The 20,975-nt window shown below is 33.7% G+C and overlaps 1 protein-coding gene across 3 annotated transcripts; it reads right to left on the bottom strand.

Moving 5' to 3' along the window:
• Positions 1-1,556: 1,556 nt before the first annotated feature.
• LOC107039863 (oxysterol-binding protein 1) lies at positions 1,557-20,975 on the bottom strand. Of its 3 annotated transcripts, none has more exons than XM_015259705.1 (10): positions 20,644-20,975; positions 17,100-17,165; positions 14,335-14,540; positions 12,638-12,894; positions 11,588-11,780; positions 7,990-8,267; positions 6,414-6,911; positions 5,229-5,608; positions 4,595-4,815; positions 1,557-4,064 (listed from the first exon to the last, which is right to left on the bottom strand). In XM_015259705.1, the coding sequence occupies exons 1-10, from the start codon at positions 20,769-20,771 to the stop codon at positions 3,922-3,924; spliced, it is 2,370 nt and encodes a 789-aa protein (XP_015115191.1). In that variant the 5' UTR covers positions 20,772-20,975; the 3' UTR covers positions 1,557-3,921. The 3 variants fall into 3 exon arrangements, with proteins under 3 accessions (XP_015115191.1, XP_015115192.1, XP_015115193.1); XM_015259706.1 differs by having other exon boundaries at positions 12,638-12,891; XM_015259707.1 differs by lacking the exon at positions 17,100-17,165.

Here is a 20,975-nt window from a genome sequence, read left to right as displayed (position 1 = left end):
GGGGGGGGGGCGGAGCAGAGTGGGGTTGGGCGGCAGAGCGCGGGGTTTTTGAAATTTTGCTGGTTCAATGAGGTTTTTGGAGGGATTTTTAGAGGTGTGTTTTTTTTAAGAGAGCCCAGTCTCGAGGTTGAAAGAAAATGAAAAAATTAATTGATTAAAAAAATTTTTAAAAATGTAATTATTTTTATCAAAAATAATTGAATTAATTGATTTTTGATAAATTTTATATTTAAAAATAAAATAAAAATATAAATAATAATTAGTAGTATTAATATTATTTATTAATAAAATAAATAATATTAATTTAATTAATTTAATTGATGAATTGTACTGAATTTTTTCCGGAACTTGGAGGAATTTTTTTGGCAGAAGTCAATATACGCATATGTGCATACTTCGTTTAGCGATACAGGAAAAAGTTGTATTATTATGTTCTTGTTACTTAATCACTGAGATGAGACGAATACTAAGGTTGCGTAACTTTTAGTAGATATTTCAATTTTCCTGCCCCGTTGTACTCGTGAAAATCGTCTTCTTTCTCCACTCGTTTACAGGTTGAAGTAGTATATTTAAAGTCCACGTGAGTCGTTGAGAGTAGCTGGGATAAATAATTTTAAAATGCCCGAAACAAAATTATTCATCATTGATAATATCTTAGATGAACTCTAATTTTGAGGAGTGAGCAATTAATCCAAATTCTCTGTACTATCATTTTCTTCAACAATAGTTTCTCCTTTGACTAGGGTAACGTGTGCATTCGGGGTACCCAGAAACATAAATTATTTATAACAAAAGTTTGACACTGACGATAATTTTCGTATTAGATATAAAATTTTCATTTTTTTTCCAATTTTTGCAGATCTTTTCTACATTTTAATCTTCTCTCAAACCTTGGAAAATTCATTTTTTCATAAGAGTCTGTATTATTTTGCCACTTTTCAATTAATTATTATCAGTAATATTAGACTGCCAATTCAACAGGCACTCAACCAGAATGTTTTTATTCATATCAACTTCCGTTTAGAATTTATTCAAGATTTTTATCTTCAAAATTTAAGTCATGTGTATACTACTTTAATGACTTAGCTCTCCTCGATGTCTAAACGACGTTTTTATGTCTAACGAATCAAGTTTTATTTGAAAGAAAGATATATTCACTCATATTCGAAAAAATGTGTGCTTGAGGTCAACAAACCCGCAAATAAAGATTAAGTTTAAATTGAAATAGAACGTTAGTTACGAGCTGTTGGAATAAACCCACTAATTCGATTCAGATGAATTTTTCTTCATTTTTATATTAACTTTTTCATCCTGAAAAATTGTTAAGAGAACTTTTCTGTGCTTTACTCAATTCTCTACAAGAAAATCTCTTGACATTTTCCCTGAAAACCTCTCGCAAACGAGATAATTCTATAGTTTAAAAAGCATGATATTGATTTAATTATTCAATTACTGTTGATTAATTAAATGGTATGAATTAGCCACTTACCTCTGGATAGGCACAGCTACCTTCGCAACATTGATTAAATAAAGAATGACTAAAAATAATAATAAAATCGTTGTCATAATTTCTTTTAATCATTAACTACTTTATATAAAATTTACAGTTTTGTCACGTTCACCTCACACTCGCACCACTCCATCAATGAATTAATCAATTAATTAATAATTAACACGTCATTTATGTTGGCATAAACAGCATAGAGTGACTCTGTTCTACCTAATTAATCTGTCACTTCCACATTTCCATACTCAATTACTTCTTGCTGTATTTTTCTGCATTCTGCTACACAATTTTCAGCGAACGGACAAACCATAGGCACTTATGACAACAAACTCATCATCAAGCGATCAAAAAGTGTCGAAAGCAAAATTTAGTCAGCGATTTTTTCGTCGTTACGTACTCATTGTGCATGAAAATGGATTTAATTTATTCGGTGGAGTGATGGGTTGCAGAAAATTCTGCCAATATCTCAGAAGCTATTGGGGAAAAAATGTCAAAGAACTTTTCGGGGAGAATTCTAAGAAGTAAAAAGGATTTTTGGCATTTTTTCCTCAATTGTACATTACCAGAGATATTTACGAAATTGTAAGAACTATATTTTTAGACTCATATCTTTTCAAGAATGTCCAGTTTATTCTGCAAACATCTGCGCAAGTGATTTGTTTAGAAAAAAATATATAAGTCCAAATCTTCATCCAAATATAACATTTTTCAAAGTTTCCAAGTTTTCCCTTAGTTTCACAAATAGTGACGAAATATCTTTGTAAGTAAGAGAATGAGAAAATATCAAGAGACCTCTCCACTCAGCTACCAAAAATTCTTCTGACATTTTTCCCTAAATCCACAAATGCCCCAAACACCTGCAAAATAATCTGCACTTTTTGAATTCTTAGGATTATTTCCACCCATCCCTTTTCCCAGAGTCAATTCATTACGAAATTTCTATCATTTGTAAGCATTATTTTAAAAAATCATGATCTACGAAGCACGTAACCCTCATCGATACGCAGATGACCCTCATTTTCATAAGTTTATAATTTTACCCCTCAATTTTTCATCAATAATAACCATTACTTTATTAATAATTAAATTTGTATTTATAATTTTTGTTTACAGATATAATATATCATCTTCCGATCGATTACTTTGACTATTTAAATTATAGTACAGCTTGGGACTCGTTTGAAACACTTGTTTTCAAAACCACTCAATAAACTTTTATTTCTCCTGCATACTTCTCACATTATTTATTCATGAACAAGTTTCATGCACATCTCAGCTCTATTAATTTCCAAAAATTATGTTATTTCAGATCTCAATCATGTGCAGATTGCTGGATAAACTGTGTCAAGAAGATTCATTAAAAACAATAAAAATAAATCTAAACAATTGTTCGTATTTTTCTTTTTTTTTTAAGCGTCTGAAGCTCCTAAATTATTTATGTGGAAGCTCTCGCTGTGTTCTTGAATTTGCCATTTTTTTTTCAACCCCTCCACCTGTTCTTAGCCCGTCAGTGAACTCTTGTTCATTATATGTTTTTAAAAATCAATTAAAAATTTTTCGAAATACTCAAAAATACGGTTTTCTAATCTACACAAGTAGCGAAGTGGCAGAACATAATGAGTGGATTTTACTGAATTATTGCGAGAGTGAGATTTAAATGAAGATATCCATATATGTTTCGTTGGAAATTCCAGCAGTTACAAAAAATAGCACTTTTAGAACGAAAGATGAAAAGGTGAAAACTTTTCTTGTTTTTTGATTCTTCATCAGCCACAAAAAATGTTCCACTTACATTCACCCTTCATTCCACTCACTCCCGACATGAATTAACAATTAACAAACATTTCTAATTCATCTAAATGTAATCCGAAAATTTTAAACTCCTGTTAAATGTTGGATTGTCTTGAGAATAAGTGGTTTTCGGAGAGAATTTCAAGACATTTTGCATTGGAAATTTCATCAGCTACAAAAAAAGTCCCTTAATTGACAATTGACAATTAAACAAATTGACAATTAAACATTTAAAATTCATCTCAAAACAATCAGTAAATTTCTACATTCTGTTAAATGTCGAATAGTCTTCACAATGAGGTGTTTTCAAAGAGAATATAAAGACATCATTTGTTGGTAAAGCCATCACTTCCCTCATGTGACTTAAAACCCACTCGCAATCGAGATATTTTCACATTCAACAAGAATCGAAAAATCCACTAATTACATTTCACCCCTTCGCTACGGATTTAAATACTTGATTCGCCCGACTGAGATTAACTGTCCTGAATTTATGACTGAATAAAAAATGAAATCAATTGAAAAATGAAAGCGAGTCAACGACTCGAAGGAAAAACATGATTTTGTAATTTCGTGAGTTTGGTTACTTTGTTGAGAGTGAAATCAGAAGAGAATTGAGAGGACTAGAATATCTGGGGACATCTGCTCCAGTCGCCCCTGTTCTTGCAGTCCCAGTATTCGCCGTTGTAGCTGTGACAGACACTGTCTGTGTACTTGTCCTGTTCTTTCTTGAACCAGACTGCTTCGTAGGGTGTGTAGGGTTTTCCTGAAATTGACAACACGTATAATAAGAAAATGGGAAAAATGAAAAAAAAATTGACGAAAATTCTATAATTTTTTCTGATCATTAAGAGAATTGAATCGCAGTAGTTTTCACGAAATAAAGGTAAAAAGAAGAAGATAACTCTGTCTATCAGTTGGAAAAAGAATCAAAATTTTTGCGAGAGCTTGTGATTTCGCATGAGCATTCTTAAAGCTTCGTGACATAGATTTGAATGAAAAATAATTAATTCAAAGTCTAAATATAACTGAAAAAAATGCAAATGAAATCGATTCAGTTCTCTAAAAATGTTTTCATTTTCATTCTTGATATATTGAAAATGAGTAACCTAAAGCAATTAATTTAATTCACAGTAATTTTACTTAAAATTTCGATTATTCAAAATATCAATTTGTCTAGGAAATCAAAGAATTGTTGAAAAGACTCCAAAAAGTCTAAATTTAAACCAAAAGCGAAACATCTATCCTGTAAACGTCAATTCCATTGAATAATGGTCGACGGTATATTTAAATCACCTTCAGCAGCTGATTTTTCAGCTTCAGCCTCTCTAGTCCGCCTCACAATCCTCTGCTTCTCCTCAAGTTGCAATTTCACAGCATTAGCCTCATCCCAGTGTCCATTCTCCATTAATCTCTGATCGGGTCTCAATCTCGAGTCAGTCGGTGCCACTCCCTCCTCAGGTTCGTTCAACTGAGTTGCCAGCTCGGTGAAATTGTAGTATTTATCAGAATCCTCCCTGGAATTGCAGAATGCCTCGATCAATAGTTCGTTCACAGGAGATAACTTCAATAAATTCAATCCATCTTATTTTCTTTATATATCCGCAACAATGGGGTTTATCAAAAAATGTCACGAGACATGTAATTTTTAGAGTCTTCCATTGAAATAATTCGTTGATTAAAAAATAATTGGTAGAGTAAAAGAATGAAGTTTAAAAAGTGACATTTAAAAAATTGTTAATATTCCTGAAACCATTGGGTTTATAAGAAAATCATCAGCTATTTTTTAGTGCACAAAATTTTCTACAAAAATGTCTCCAGAAGGTTTTATCTTAAATTAACTATTAAGTCAACTATTAAAGATGAAGTATTGAATGAAATTTCGTTAATGAACTGTGAAAATCAATTATGGTGAGGACAATGAACTTACGGTGGCATTCGACGCTTCCAAGCGAGAGTATAAGGTCCAGTCTTGTAGACAGGATTGTCTGGACTGCCAGAAGTACTAATAACAGGTGCTATTTCAATTTTTGAATCCCATGTACCCTGTACAACCCACTTGACCTCTTTATTAGCGTTCATAACGACACCCTTGACCTTACGTTGACTGTCACGTGAGAAATAAGAGTATGGAATGTACTTGAGATGACACTTTGTACCGTCACTGTGATTTATTATGTCCGTATCACCACTCTGATCGACCCATAATTTTCCTACTATTATATTGTGCACAGTCGTTGTTACTTTACGCCATGTGTAATGATTTTTATTAGTGTTGAATTCTAAGTGTACTGTACCCAGAGGAATCACCTGGAACAATAAAAAATCATCTCAGTTAAAACAAAATATGGATAACGACGTGAAAAAAATGTTTTCATTTGTTCAATCGATTTTTCTATTTAAAAGTTATTTGAAGTGTGTCAAACAATTTTCAAATTCAAGGAAAAATTTTCAAGTCATTTAAAATCATTGGAGGTAGTCACAAATCATTGAAAGAAATTTTTCACGTTTTTTTAACATTAGAGAAATTTTATCAACTTTGGAGAATTATCAAAAACATGTAAAACACTTTTTTATCAAAAATTTGTATTGAACATTTGAAAAATCATTGGAGGTTTTAATAGTCATTTAGAGTGTTAGAAAGTCACTGGAGATTATTTTTAATGTTTTTGTTTGTATTAAAAAAAATCCTCAGCTTTTTAAAAATATTTGAAACCATCTTGAATGCTTATGATTAATTTTTTCACTTTTAAAATTATTTGTGAATCTGTGGAAAACATTGGGACTATTTATGGCAAAATGATCTATAAATGTAAAAAAAATTGTGTTGCAATCAAAAAAACAAGTTTATCACATTTTGTTAATAATAAAAAAAATACATTGTTTTTTAAACCATTTTTGAAACTTTATAAATTCAATGTAAATCTTTGGAAAACAATTGAGGATTTTAATGATCATTGGGACTATTTATTACAAAATTATCCCTAACAATTAAAAAATGTTTTTTAATTAAAAAAATTGAAAAAGTAAAAAACTATCCTGAAGAAGTCTCAAACCTATCAACCCCCAGGCAACATTCATTCAATTGATCTAAACAAAATAATTATCGAATTACCTGAAGATATTTTCCACGAAATTTGGAAGCCATAGTAAACTCCTGCCAGCACCTCCACGTTTTTCCCTCGCAGAATTGCGCCAGCATGGGCGGATGATGCGATACCTGTTCAGAAATAGCCTTCCACCCCAAATCGTCCATCCTATCGCACTCGTAAGTCTCCCCCAACAGTGGATTGAATGGTTTTCCAGTTCTCGATGCTGTCGTAGAATAAGTTGAGACTGTGAATGCAGCGATGTACGCCATTTGTTCACAGCTGTCTGTGCACTGTTCAGCCCTGTCGAGGATATTTGCGTACTCGTAGTCCTCGGTGAGACGCTGGAGCATACTCAATGGCTCGGAGAAATTCACTGGCATCGGAATTTTCGATAATTCCTTGCCAATGCAGTTCTTCATTATGCTCCATAAGTTCAGGGGATAGTTGGGCTTGTCTGGGACTCGAGTTCGACGCTTGCGTTTTCCTGAGGTTACCCCGGTACTAGTACCGCCATTATTCACCTGAGGGGTTGACATTCAAATGAAATGTGATAGAACTAAATTTGAAACGAGAAAAAACCTAGGAAAATCGAGATGAGTGATTGGAAGAAATCATTCAAAAATTGTTTGAGACAATTTTGGGAATATGTTGAGAACTAGTGGGTTTAGGAAAAAATGTCAAAAAAGTTTTTTTGCGGAGAATTTCAGGGGCTATAAAAAATATTGATTGACATTTTTTGATGGACCCAACGGTTTTTGAGTTATTTGCAAAAAATTGAATCGAGAAATCGTTCGTTTTACGAATAAATGAGGAAAATTGTTCAAACTTGCAGATTTTTTTTTTTTTCAAAAGGAAATCTATTTTTAGAGGGGGAATTAATTTTTTATTGATTGTTCATTTATAAGAAACTGTCGTAATTTCCGAAAATTGAGATTTCTAATGTTGTCATATTATTGTAATATTCCCTGAAAGTTGTAAACAGGGGATACAATCGAGACCTTTGCCATTCAAATAATAAAATCACTGCAAAATAATTTTCAGCAAATTTTGAAAAAGATTTCCCTGAAAAAAATGAGCCAAAGTACTTCATCTTTATTAATTCTCCACAGTCCGGAAATTGTGGCAAAAATGGCAAAATATACTTTGTGTTTCCAATTAAATTATTAGCAGAGAAAAAGTCTCGTGATTACTCAGAACGCCTGTTTTGGAATTATCCCCAATTTTCCCACTCCCAAAGCATGAAAAATTGAATTTTCAAATAAGAAAATAGAACAACTGTTCATAAATCCTTTCTATAAGGCATTCTTAAAGGAATTGAATTGTAATTATGATTAAAATCTTATGCAGTGAGCATAGGAATTAGAACATGAGTGAATCATTCATTGTAGTATGAAAATTCAACAGCTGATAAATTGGGCCCTATGATTCTCATCGGTCGTATTGCTTTTTGCAATGAGGATGATTATAAACAATGAATTAAAGAAAAATATCGAATATCGAATCGAATTCCTTGAAATTGAATTAAAACCTAGTGCCAGGGGAATTCTACTTAAAAAATTCACGAGTTATGACCCATTTTTACAAATAAAAAATTCTTACATTATCCACCTCTCTATTTCTCGATGTTTGTGTGACCGCAGTGGAGTCAGTCACAATAAGGAATGAATCAGACGTATCGTTCGTTGACATTGGTGCTGGATCTCCCTCTGAGCTCGATCCATCATCACTACCCTGTGAATCGTTTCTATTTCTCGTTCTCGATATCGAGTTGCCCGTGGTGCCGCTCGGTATATTCAATGTAAATGTGTCAGACTCCTGGGCATCGTAAAATTCAACATTGTCCTCGTCCTCAGATTGTGGATTGCTCGTTATACCGTCTGGTTTTTATAAACAAACAATGGAAAACAAATAAATTAATGAGGAAATAATTAATGCTGGCGATGTGGGGTGCGAGCCACTGCATTCAACGACATTAAACAGAGAAAAATATTTGCCAGTGCAATAAATAAAAGGGACAGAGTAGGGTGGGAAACAGTAAAAAATGCGGATGACTAATGGCACACGCGGATGTTAAAACGAATTTATCAGGAAATCCGAGGCACTTTGTTATCATTTCACAATGGACTGTATTTCGTATAACAAACTTATTGACAAATTGACAATTTTCAGGCTCAATTATATTGGGAATATCGGAAAAATTACACGGAGAAAGGAAGTTTTAATTTCCAGGGACATGTCACAGATTTTTAGGAATTTATTATTTCAATTGTGAGAATTCGTGATTCTAAAATTCCATGATTGATAAATTTTCACTAATTTTCGGAGAAATTAGTGATGATAGTGAAGGAATGGACGGATCAGCTACTTCGTAGTTCAATAAATTTTTTACAAAAAATATTCCTAGTTACTCGTTGAAACTCACGCATTACCGAGATAGTTCACTGATAATCAAATGAGAAATTAATATTGAAAGAAATGAGTTGAATAATTCCATACGAACTACTTCATGAGTATCTTGTTAAATAAAATGTCCAACGACTTTTTCGTAGTTCACAAAGTTAGATAGATGAAATAACGAATTAAATAAGTAATTTAATTCAATTAATAATTAATTATTAATTAAAGTCAATTAATTCAAAAATTCAATCCCGACTCTTTCCCAAATACTTCAAAAACTACTGAATCTGCCAGAAGATATCAAAAGACATTTTCCCAGCTCCACAAAAACCCTGTCCTAATATTTTCCCCTCAACTCCTTCCACCCAGATGCATCTCCCACAATCCCCAAACTCGTTTCAAACTAATCACACTCTATTACCGCACCACCTGGACATCTTTCCCGTTCTGAAAGCAGCCCCAACCCTTTAAAAAAATCTAAAAAAATGCTACAACGTTCCTAAACCCTCCAGCACTCTTCCACGAATGCACTGAGCCCTCACAACTCCTCAGAACAATTTTTTTACAATAATGCAAACGTCTTCAACACATTGGAGCATCTTAAAAACAACTAAACCGAACGTCTGCAATAGACAATAATTGGCTCGTTAAAATCCACCTTTGCCATCACCTCCGAGACATGTCAATGTCGCAATCACCGCATGATCTAATGAGAAGTGGAAGAAAAAAATAGATAAAACCTGTGGGAGCTGTTCATTAATCAACCGCTCCGAATTCTTATTTGTGCCGTTTCCCCTCGCAACTGTCAGCATCCACTCGCGACAATTCTAAATCTAGTCATGATTTTTTTTTTTAAACAACTCGATGATTTAATTCACTCGATGTAAATTCACAAAATGTTAACGGTGCATTTTACCGGGGAATTTGACCGATTCGGAGGGAAACGTAAAAATGGAGTGACAGGACTGTCAGTGGCCTTGTCAGTGGACGAGTGCCAAACTGAGATCACAAGGCGGGTTTCTTGGAATCGTGGTGGCGCATTTGTGCATGAGAGAACACAAGTGGTGGTATCAACATGGCGATAAGCCGGAAGGGACGGTTAACGCCATCTCGAGTGATTTTTTTTGTTGGAGGGGATTTGTGAGCAATTTATACAGAGATTTTTGGGAGTCGATTTTTATCTCCCGTGTTAGGGGTTGGCGGAGGAAATGGTGAGGGATGGTGTGTAGAGGAGAAAATTCATGATAAAAATAGTACTTTCACATTTTTTTCAAGTGAAAATTGAGGAGGTAAGTCGACAATTACGAAGAGAGTGGGTTCATGAATAAATGAGTGGGTTTATGAAAAAAGTCAAGACATTTCCTCAAGAGAATGACATTTACTACATGAAAGTCCTTCGATGTTTTTCGTCAAATGTTATAGTTCCCGTGATATCGGGGAAATTCTGTATAAATTTTTTGAATAGATAAATCTATAATTTTGTGTATCAAAATCATTTCTTAATTATTGTCATTCTCAATGAAGGTGTTTTGACATTAGTAGTTAAACTTGAAATTTCTGAGACATTGGGGAAATTCTTTATGAATTTCTTGATGAGATGGATAATTTTTTTATATTCGATAGATTTAGGAATAATTTATGGAGAGATTTTTGGTAGGAAATGTTGAGGGATATTTTGCAGAGGAATAAATTTCTGATAAAGATGATTTTTTGTGATTTTTCATTGAAATTGGTAATTGGGTTTATGAAAGGAATCAAAATCATTTCCTTGAGATAATGAAATTCCCTACAAGAAAAGTCATCCAATAAAACAGACTATTCTCAACTTTTCTTTTGCTATTCATTTAGATTTTCCCCAATTATAAACGCTTGATTACTCCTAGAATTCCCAAAAATTATCAGAAAACCAAGACGGAAGCCAAGTGAGTGATATCGCCTGAATGCAAGCAATACCGCCCAGTGTTCCATATAGTTGACTTGCATTCGACAATTGTCACATAAAAAAATCCTCAGAGTAAAATAATTGGACTTAACCAATAATATAGAATTTTCACTTAGAAAACATGAAGTCTCTCTCTCTAGTATAAAATCTCACATCCTTATCCAACAATGCTACACTGTAAGGACCTAAAAATCCCGAAGGATAATTTTGTCCATTAAAAATGGTCAAAAGTGTGAAATTTTCACAAAGTTTGGTAAATACTTTCTGATATTAAATCCTCCATATTGAAAGAGAAAAAGTGGATTGGTCCACTTTAATTGTCAATGAACGTTTTTTGAGAGATTGGGGTAATTCTTTATAAATTTCTTGATGAGGTGGATAATTTTTTTATATTGGACAGATTTGGGAATAATTTATGGAGAGATTTTTGGTAGGAAATGTTGAGAGATATTTTGCAGAGGAAAAAATTTCTGATGAAGATGATTTTTAACCATTTTTCATTGAAATTGGTAATTAGATTTATGAAAGGAATCAAAATCATTTCCTTGAGATAATGAAATTCGCTACAAGAAATATCATTCAATATTTAGGATAGGCCGGAGCATGTACCCTCTAGCCTATCCTCCATATTGAAAGAGAACAAGTGAATTGGTCCACTGTTACGCCTCAAGTTTTCTTTAATTATCGATCCATATTGACAGTAAGTGACGCAAGAGAGAAACGTTACTGGCCCTTTGTCCCAGAGAATTTCGGGATGAAAAGGCATTGTTCTCTAAACCCATTAGTTTCTATGATATCAGTCGAATCGTCGAAATGGATTTTTTTTAGACAAAGTATTATGATAAGACGAGTAATTACGTGAGGACCGATGACCACCCAATGGGAGGGCGGCTGGAAGGGCGTGCTGGGCTGCCTGCTCCAGGTGTGAGTGCTGTCGAGCCAGTTGCTCCACCATTTTCTCTATCCTCACTTTCTGGTCTCTCTCGTGCTGCAGCAGCTTCTCCCATTTGGGCTCTTGCTGTTGGGCCAGTTGGAGAAAATCGTTGCTCCTCTGTAAAAAAAAATTAACATTATCATTATACAATATTAATTCTTGATCATCATTGAACGATGTCATTTGTTTTTGTTTTATTTCCTTCCTCGCACATGTAGTTCAATCGAATTCAATTCATTCATTATTATTTCATCTCTTGCCACAGTAAATGAAGAACTAGGGGAATTAAAATTATCGACTTTAAAAACCAGACGAATATCCGGTCTAAAACACTACTGATAAGCCCTTTTTCCCCGATAGTTCTCGACATTTGAAGAAAAAAAAAACGTTTTGACTTAAAAAATGGTTTTTGCCAATATTTGTAGAACTAATGGGGCAAAATGGGCTTATCAGTAGTGTTTTGAAACGAAAATTTCCTTGATTTTCAAAATTTCCATTCGTCCACTTTGATTTATTTTATTTCCTTTTCCTTTCAGTTCTTTATCTTTCCTCATTTTACTACTTTTATCTTTTATCACAGTGAATGAAAAATAAGGCAAATGAAAATTATCTCCTACAAAAAACAGGGGAATTTCCGATCTAAAACACTACTGATAAGTTTTTTGTTGGATTTCGTAGAAATAATTATTTACAAAAATTAATCTCTAGATAACAATTTTCTCTTCTTATATCGTAAAATTATCTAGACTGAATTGGGTCTGTGTAATTATTAAAACATCTCATAACTTCCAATACTTTTTTCTCCAATAGCTCTCGAAATTTAGAGAAAAAAAAAAAAGAAAAAAAGTTTTCCACTTAAAAAATGGATTTTACCGTTTCGGTTTTCTGATGAAATATCTTCAGTAAAGTGTTCAATTTTTCTGGAAGTCTGCAATTCGTTGTTTAGACTACTCAGGGATTATTTAATTACTCACATTAATCATAGCATTGGCCGCAATGCGAAAGAGTGTAGCTCTCTCGCTGACAGTTTTAATTTTAGTCGCCATTGTTTCTGAATTATTAGGCTCGAGAGACTCCAGATCCATGAGTGAACGTGTTAGCATTGAGCCGCGCTTTGATATCAAGTCGTAACACGTCTGCAAATCCTCGAGTCTCTCGGTGAGATCCTTAGTTATTGAGGCATGCTCGCCCTTCTGATTGTCGTTGTCTTGATACTCCTCCTCCTCTTCTTCTGAAACGAAGCGATGCTCTCATGAAGTGTGGCATGTTCTTCACCAGACGTTACTGATTCAAGCGTGCTCGTTCGTTAAATCATATTTTAACAATTTTTGGTCGATTTTAGGGAACAAATGGAGCAACAAATTGGACTATAACGTTACAATTCCAAAGATAGTTTGGTGAATTGACCCATTACACACAATGGAGTTCTTTCATTTAGGAGAAAGTCTTAATGCAAATTATCAAATGTGGCAAAAAATGAACGAAATGAAGCAAAGGGAGGGAAATGGTATATTATAGATGACAGAGTTCCTTCATTTTTTACACATTTGATGTTTTGCATTGAGATCTTGTCCACAGAAATTGTAATCCCCAGATGATAATTACAGGGTATAAACATACATTCAAACTCGTGAATGTTCAATTTATTGTGCACAATTCGACCTGAATAATTCAAATATTTGCAATTCAAAAACGCACAAAATGCGTAAAACTTGGGTGTAGATTAAGGATGTACCACACCCTTTCGCCCAAACTTCACTTTTTTTTCATTTTTCTGGCAAATTATTGATTTGCCAGAATTCTGTAATATTTATTTATTTATTCTATATTATTTCGCGTCAATCCGATCAATAATAAAGAATAATAATAAGAAATTCCTAAATATGAATTTGTTATTCTTTATTACTAATAAAGAATAATAATAAGAATTAATAATAAAGAATAAGAAATAATATTAAGAATTTATAATAAAGAATAAGAAATTCATAAAAATGAATTTCTTATTCTTCATTACTGATCGGATTGACGCGAAATAATATCCAGTTTTTTCGTTTTATCATTATTGACTGAATCACAAAGTTTTATGGTAGTGCAATCATTCTCCTGCATTTTTTCTAAAGTTTTGTGAATTTCCGAAAAAAGTTTTCGAAGAAACGCAGTAAAATGATTGCACGATCATGAAATTTCGTGAGCCATTAAGTAACGATAAAACGCAAAAACGGTATATTTTTTTCTTCCCGTATACCCTTTCGGGTCTATACGATTTGTCCCCTTCCCACCCTTCAACCCCCTGTACCGCGTTTGCCGAAGGACAAAGGAAAACCTCATTTGAGGGAAAAACCTGCCCAGGTACAGTCGTCTCTTGCGAGACTCCCGCTCGACAATGAAACTGTGAGATTTAGACTCTAAATTTTAGAGTGTCACATTTTTTACGATTACGATTTCTGCAGGCAAAGCCTTTACACAGAACATCAAATGATTTCTAATGCTTCAAAATGAAGAATCAAAGCCAGACCTCCAGAGTGTGAATAATAAAATTATCGCCAAATGTTTGTCAGCCTAGGGTAAAATGGCGATTGAAGTGGAGGTCAATGAAAAAGAAGAAAATGAATGAAGAATCCTTTCTTGATCCATCTGTAAAAGAAAAAAAAATCAATAATTCCATGCAAACCTGACTCCATCGCCTGTATCGCCTTAGCCTTGGCCAGCTCCAGTGCAGTGACCCACTGCTGACGTTCAACCTCCGTAGCAGCCTTGATGTGAAATGTCTGTGTACCACCATTGCTGACGACGAAGGTGCATGCGTCGACGGTGTGAATTAAGGCACCATGGAGTGAAATAGCACCTCTGCATGTGTGAGCCATTTCAGCTGGATTCCTGAACAAATGATTAGAAACACACGAGTTTCTCGGTGCTACTCGATTATGCTTGATCAATTGATATTGGATACACAGGTGATATCGATATACTGTCATCGTGACACCAGAGTCCAATTTGTCGAGTTGGAAAATTTAATTTCAGAAATGAAATTGAATGAATGAGAATACTTGACGTTTTTTATAATCAAAATGAATTCATTGAATTGATCAGTTCAGTTATAAAAACAGCAGTGGGTGCTCGGTGATGACATGAGTGTGCTTCTATCATGCAAAAATCAATAATTATCTTTTAATTCGATAGGGAAGTGGTTGAACGTAACGAGTCAAGTTGATTTTAAAGTTTTGGAGAAGTGTTGAGAAATATTTTTGCGGGGAATTTAATCCTCGATAAGAAGGACTTTCCCGATTTAGTTTTAACATCACAGTTATCAAGATAATTTGATAATTAATGAATGATTTCTATGCCTTTCCATAAAATTAGTTGATATGAACATTTTTATGCAAATTATTTCGAAAATATCTCAGGAATCACTAATTTTAGAAAAAAAATGAATAGAACATTAATTCAAGTCTGCGATAAAAAATCTTTTGACATTTTTATGAAGGATAGATCATTATGAAGGTCATCAATTAATTAATCCACTAATTAACGAAAACCACTAGTTTTACAGGAAAATGGCAATAGAAGTTTTTTACGAAAAATTGAATTCCTTTCAGAAAATGTTTTACGAAGTTTTCTCTTAACATCACTCTTCATCGAGATAACTGGACAATCAAAATTCAACCATTCCCATTACCTAATTATGAAACTATCTCAAGAATGCGAGAATTCAGACAAAAAGGCCGAAAGACATTCAGAATTTTCTTCTCAAGTCAGTAATGTCCAGATAAATGACCTATGAACACAAACAAATCCCGCCAAAGGTCAACTTGACTCATCCGAAACGTTTTATCACTTCCCCAAACAACTGATAATCATCCCAATAATTAGTTGGGTGCATACATCTCGTGATGATGAATTAACAAAACAATGTCCATCAATTTCTAGTTTGCAACGAAGTTCTTCCATAATAAGAAAGACCTTTTGCACGTGTTTACTCCGATTAATCATCGTGATGATAGGAAATGCTCGATTAATTCTGATTTGATCTCGACTCGTCTGATTGAACATAACCGACAGATGGAAATATCTTCGAGCCCCAAATCATTCCGTCTATTCAACGCATCGATATGAACTTTATGCAACTCTGACGTGGGAATACATTCTACGTGCCAAATTGCTCGCCAGGATTTTTTTTTGGCCAGGAATTGAGGAAGTTTGTACGGATGCGATGCTTAATTGTTCAATTGATGGGTCCGGGGACTCAGAATAACAGATTTTTACTGAATGAAACGACCATCCCCTGGTGATTTTTTCACGCAAAAAAGGATGAATTAATTTTAATCGATGAATTTCACCTAACAAAGGTTCTTTACATGATATTTTTATATTGCTCGATGTGAAAATTGAATGAAAAATATAATTTTATTTTTTATTTTAGTGACTTCTTCATTTTTCTTTATTTTTCATAATAAAAAATACGTCTCTGATTTTTTTAACCAATATTCATATTTTCATTGTTTAATTCATTAAAAATTTCATGCATTAACCCAATTGTTTATTGCTGTTAACATTTTTGCAGAAAATTTTCTCATCGATAAAAAATCCCTATAAGCATGAAATTTTTCCATCTTCGATATGAAAGTTGAGTCAACAATACTGAACCATTTTTTTTTCATTTCGATAACTCCTTCATTTTTCATGACTTCTCAAAATTAAAAATACCTATCTGAGATTTTTCATTCAATTTTTGTATCTCATCGTTTCACTGAATGAAAAATTAATGCAACAACCCAATTGCTTGTTTGATCATCTCAGCGCAGTTATTAAAATTTTTTGGAAAATTTTCTCATCGAAAGAAGAAAATCCCTGAACATTTTTCCTTCAAATTAGCTAATTACTAAAAATTTCAGACTCGACTTGACTTCTACCACTACAATAGGCACACGCTGATTCGCAATAGTAAATATCTAAGAGAAGAGAAGCTTCAAAAAAATGTGAAGACATTTCCTAAAATTTAAATAAATTTCATGTTAGAAATAATAAATTATTATTATTATAAGAAGATATAAATTTGACATTTTCTCTTAATTCCACTCACTCACGAAATACCACAAACCAATTTTTCCCTCATGAACAGACCATTAATGAATAATGAAAAATCAATGAATCAATTCATTCAATATAAATAAATTATTCTGAGTCTAGTTCCTTCCCTCGACCCAACAAAATGAAGGAAAAAACAAAACTATCCAAAAATGACTCCAAACAACTATCGCACAATTCTCTGAATGATAAAAATGAACTGATGATAAATAAAATTCATGGAAAGATCTGTCATTACCATGTTGGTCAATAAATGTGTCCAATGGGGCAATAAACAGTTTAATGACAAGTTCGTAACGTTTTGTTCTTAAATGGTCAGCTGCGAACGTTTTTTCTCTTTTTTTTACTTACTCGGAGGCTCTGCCAGCCCTCCGCTTGCGTCGCGTCGATATCTTTGGCCCCCCCGTTGGTTCAGCCCTAAACAGTCCACAAAACAATTGTGCATTTGGTGGTTTTTCAATAACAATTTTTGTTTTTTTTTTCGATTTTCCACTTATGCCTGATTTTCATAACTTTAAATTTTTGTTATTGTTCATCATGAGTTTTTATTGTTGGAGTCACGTTTATTATGTGGGGCACAGTGAGAATATTATTCATACGATAACAATTGGGATTGATGAGATATGTTAAAATTGAGGGAAAAACGTTCATTCGTAATTTTTAGAAATTTTTGAAAAATTGTCACTAGTTTTTTCCACTTGTCCCTGATTTTCATAACTTTAAATTTTTGTTATTGTTCATCATGAATTTTTATTGTTGGAGTCACGTTTATTATGTGAGGCACAGTGAGAATATTATTCATACGATAACAATTGGGATTGATGAGGTAATATGTTAAAATTGAGGGAAAAACGTTCATTCATAATTTTTAGCAATTTTTGAAAAATTTTCACTACTTTTTTTCTTTCACCGGAGAATTTCTTCAGGAGCTTTATTGCAGGATTTTTACATTTTTATCAAGCCCCGGAAATGATGTTATTAGTTTAAGGGGAAACGGAACCCTTGTGTGTATATGAATTTTTAAAATTGTGTTTTCTCCTACAATTATTAATTTTTATCTATGAAACTACTTTATCGACTCGATCATTGTATTTTTGAGTCAATGAAGTAGTTTCAGAAATAATAAATAATAATTACAGGAGAAAACACATTTCTAAAAGTTCATATGGACAAAGGGGTTCCGTTTCCCCGTAACTGGGAGATGGTGGCGCTGGAAATGGGGAATAAACGCTGCGTCCACCCCAAGGTCCAGCCCATATAACAGTAGCCTTAAAATTACGGAAAAAACCTCATCCATCGATAAATAATTGACTCGAGTCCCTGGATATGTCCCGACACGAGATAAAAAATCAGGAGTTGAGTGTGAAGTGAAACGAGTCCAAAATGCTTCATGTTATTTTGCGAATATCTCCAGATTTAACAGATTTTTCAATTTGGGATAGTGCTGTGACATGACAGAAGAGACTAAGAGAATAGTAAAATAGTAAAATAAGAATTACAAAAAAGAGAAACCATTCGGATACAAATTGCTAATTATTAGCAACAATAACTAGACTCATTTACGGAAATGCAATTATCCACTTTTTTTATTTATGCCAACCTATTGATTGGAATGATGCCGAAGAATATACCCTCTTTGGGTTTTATCATTATTTTATGACTCACGCTCGTTCAAGTTTCGTTATCGTGCAATCATATTTTATGCGTTTTTTAAGGTCTCCTGAATTTCGTAAGAGTTTAGGAATAATGTTGGAAGACTTCGTGAAACATTCGACAATGATAAACCGCAAAAACTGGATTTTTTTCGCGTCAATTTAATTAAAAGTTTGTCATAAATTTGAAAGAACTATGAAAATTGGCTGGACGGGGATAATAAATCCTCTATTCTCCTCTAAACCGTTATTCTGGAGATAATTATATGACTCTATCATTTATCAGCATTGTCCTGAAATATTGCATACAGGGAAAAAATTTTTTTCATTTTTAGGGACATGTCACTGATTCTGAGGAGTCTATCCTCAATTACTAGGAAATCCTAATTGTGAGATTTAACGCGTGTCAAATTCTGAAATTCGGGGATTTTATCAGAAATTTTCAGTGACATTGTCACTAATCTTCAGGAAAATATCAATAATTCTCCGGGACTCATCTCTAATGTTTAGGAACCTATCACCAAATTTCACACTGATATTACACTGTTAAAAATTTTCCCCTGAAATTTCCGGAAAGAGTCTCGGAAATTTCTATTTCCACTGAAATTTCAAGGAATTATCATTGAAAATTCATAATTCCATGGAACAAGGTGTGGGAACTGCAAATTTTCGTTTATATATTCTCGGAAAATTAATGAACAATCAGAGAATTTTTTTCTTGAATTCTAGATTCCTCTGAATTCACAGGGAATTTCTTCAAAATTCCGGGAATGCCAAAACTTTTAAAGGAATTCTTTGAAAATTCAAGGGAATTTGGCATTGAGTATTCATTTTCACTTGAAAATTTATGTAAATTGTTGAATTTCCGTCTTCCTGCCGCTAAACAATTAGGACTTTTTTTTAATTTTTAGAGAAACTTGAAATTCCATTGACTTTTTTCCCCTACATCGAATTCCAGGTCTTTTCCCGGAAAATTCAGCCAAACTTTTTCAACAGTATCAAAATAAATGAATAAAAAAACTACTTTTGAAGAGAATTCTATTCTCCCCAAAAAGATCTCTCAAAATTCTTCCCTAAACCCACTCCAGAAATACTCCCACACACACCTAAAACCTCTCATTAATTCCACGTCGCGATTAATAATAAAACTAATCAATATCTCCGAATCGATAACTCAATCAAAAACCTCATTAGCATCTCTCAAAAATGATCTCTCTCCTGAAATTTCCCCCTGATCACCTCCCGAGATATTCGCAAAATACCCCTAAGCTTCAACTGCATTACTCCTAACAAAAAATCGACCATGAAAACTCGAGCACAATAGACAATAGACATCTCTTTAGTTCCATTCCCTTCTCTCTATTCCTCTAATGTCACCGCCGACATTCGTCAGCATTTTTCACTCCATCTAACCACGGTGATTGAGTTTTAGTCACGCAAAGCAGCTGAGTGTATGTTAATGTACACAGCGAGATAGATTGATCCTTTCGAAATAAAAAATGCCCAAGAAATGCGTAAGGGATACCGCGGTAAAACGGAGCATCTCCCGTATCTCCAGACCAAATGATTTGATTTGCATGAATCAGGTCTCACTTTGAGACAAAAAAAATCTTCAAGATAAACTACAAAGCTTCCATTCAGAAGCAAAAATGAAAAAATACATAAAAAAATCTTGAAGATGAAGAAAAATGGGATCTCATAAAAAATAAAGTACAAAGCTTCCATCCGAAAGTAAAAATAAAAAACAGATATAAAAAATCTTGAAGATGAAAAAAATTGGAAAATTCCATTCTGTCATTTTCGAGGGACATAATAAAAAAACATACACATAAAAAAAGAAGATAAAAAAATATTCAAGATGAAAAAAAATGGGATCTAATAAAAAATAGAATACAAAGCTTCCAATCAGAAGCAAAAGTAAAAAACACGTAAAAAAATCGTGAAGACGAAAAAAAAATTGGAAAATCCCACTCTGTCACTTTCGAGGTACTAACGATTGCAGATGATCCGTTTTACCCCAATCTTCCCTGAAAAAGGGCCGCGAAGGTGATTGTGTTTTGACACACTGTTGCAATTGGAGTCGTGTAACATATGACGAAGTTGCAGGTGGACATGTGGAGGGACAGGTCTTTCGTGGTAATTTATTTTCACATTTTTCAATGACGCTGAGTGATTCGACAAACCTAGAGAGTCTAGGCATTACCCCCGGGTGTACATTATTCATTGACAATGGAGTTATGTACCTGTAGTATGAGAGGAGGCCATTTGATAGGACGAACCATCGTCGCTGGTAACCTTTGAGGTAATTAGTCCACTTGAAGAGCCAGCCCTTCATCTCCTGGGCGCCGTGCTGGGGCTTTGGATCGCCCATTTCGTTTCAATTTTTTTTTCAGGATCAACACTCAACACACGGGGGAAAACGACGGTGGGATTTCACGGCCGACCGAGGAGGGTGTGGGGCTGTTTTTTTTCGGGGGCTGTTAGCACTCCGTTGGGAGCATACGAGACACTATTTACTTCACAGGAGAACTGACTGATCTAGACACGTACACATAACCCATTGTATGCCGCCATT

The sequence above is a fragment of the Diachasma alloeum genome, unplaced genomic scaffold, assembly GCF_001412515.2.
Source record: "Diachasma alloeum isolate Michigan unplaced genomic scaffold, Dall2.0 Dall_scaffold_00308, whole genome shotgun sequence".
NCBI lineage: Eukaryota > Metazoa > Arthropoda > Insecta > Hymenoptera > Braconidae > Diachasma > Diachasma alloeum.
This window is presented reverse-complemented; position numbering and strand designations above follow the sequence as displayed.

Excerpts from the sequence above, each read along its gene's own strand:
- LOC107039863 (XM_015259705.1), bottom strand. The coding sequence starts at position 20,771 with ATGGGCGATCCAAAGCCCCAGCACGGCGCCCAGGAGATGAAGGGCTGG. Across the intron at positions 8,268-11,587 it reads GGGTGGTCATCGGTCCTCAC|ACGGTATAACGAGCAATCCA; the intron begins GTAATTACTCGT and ends TATAAAAACCAG. Across the intron at positions 4,816-5,228 it reads TGGAAGCGTCGAATGCCACC|GGAGGATTCTGATAAATACT; the intron begins GTAAGTTCATTG and ends CTGCAATTCCAG.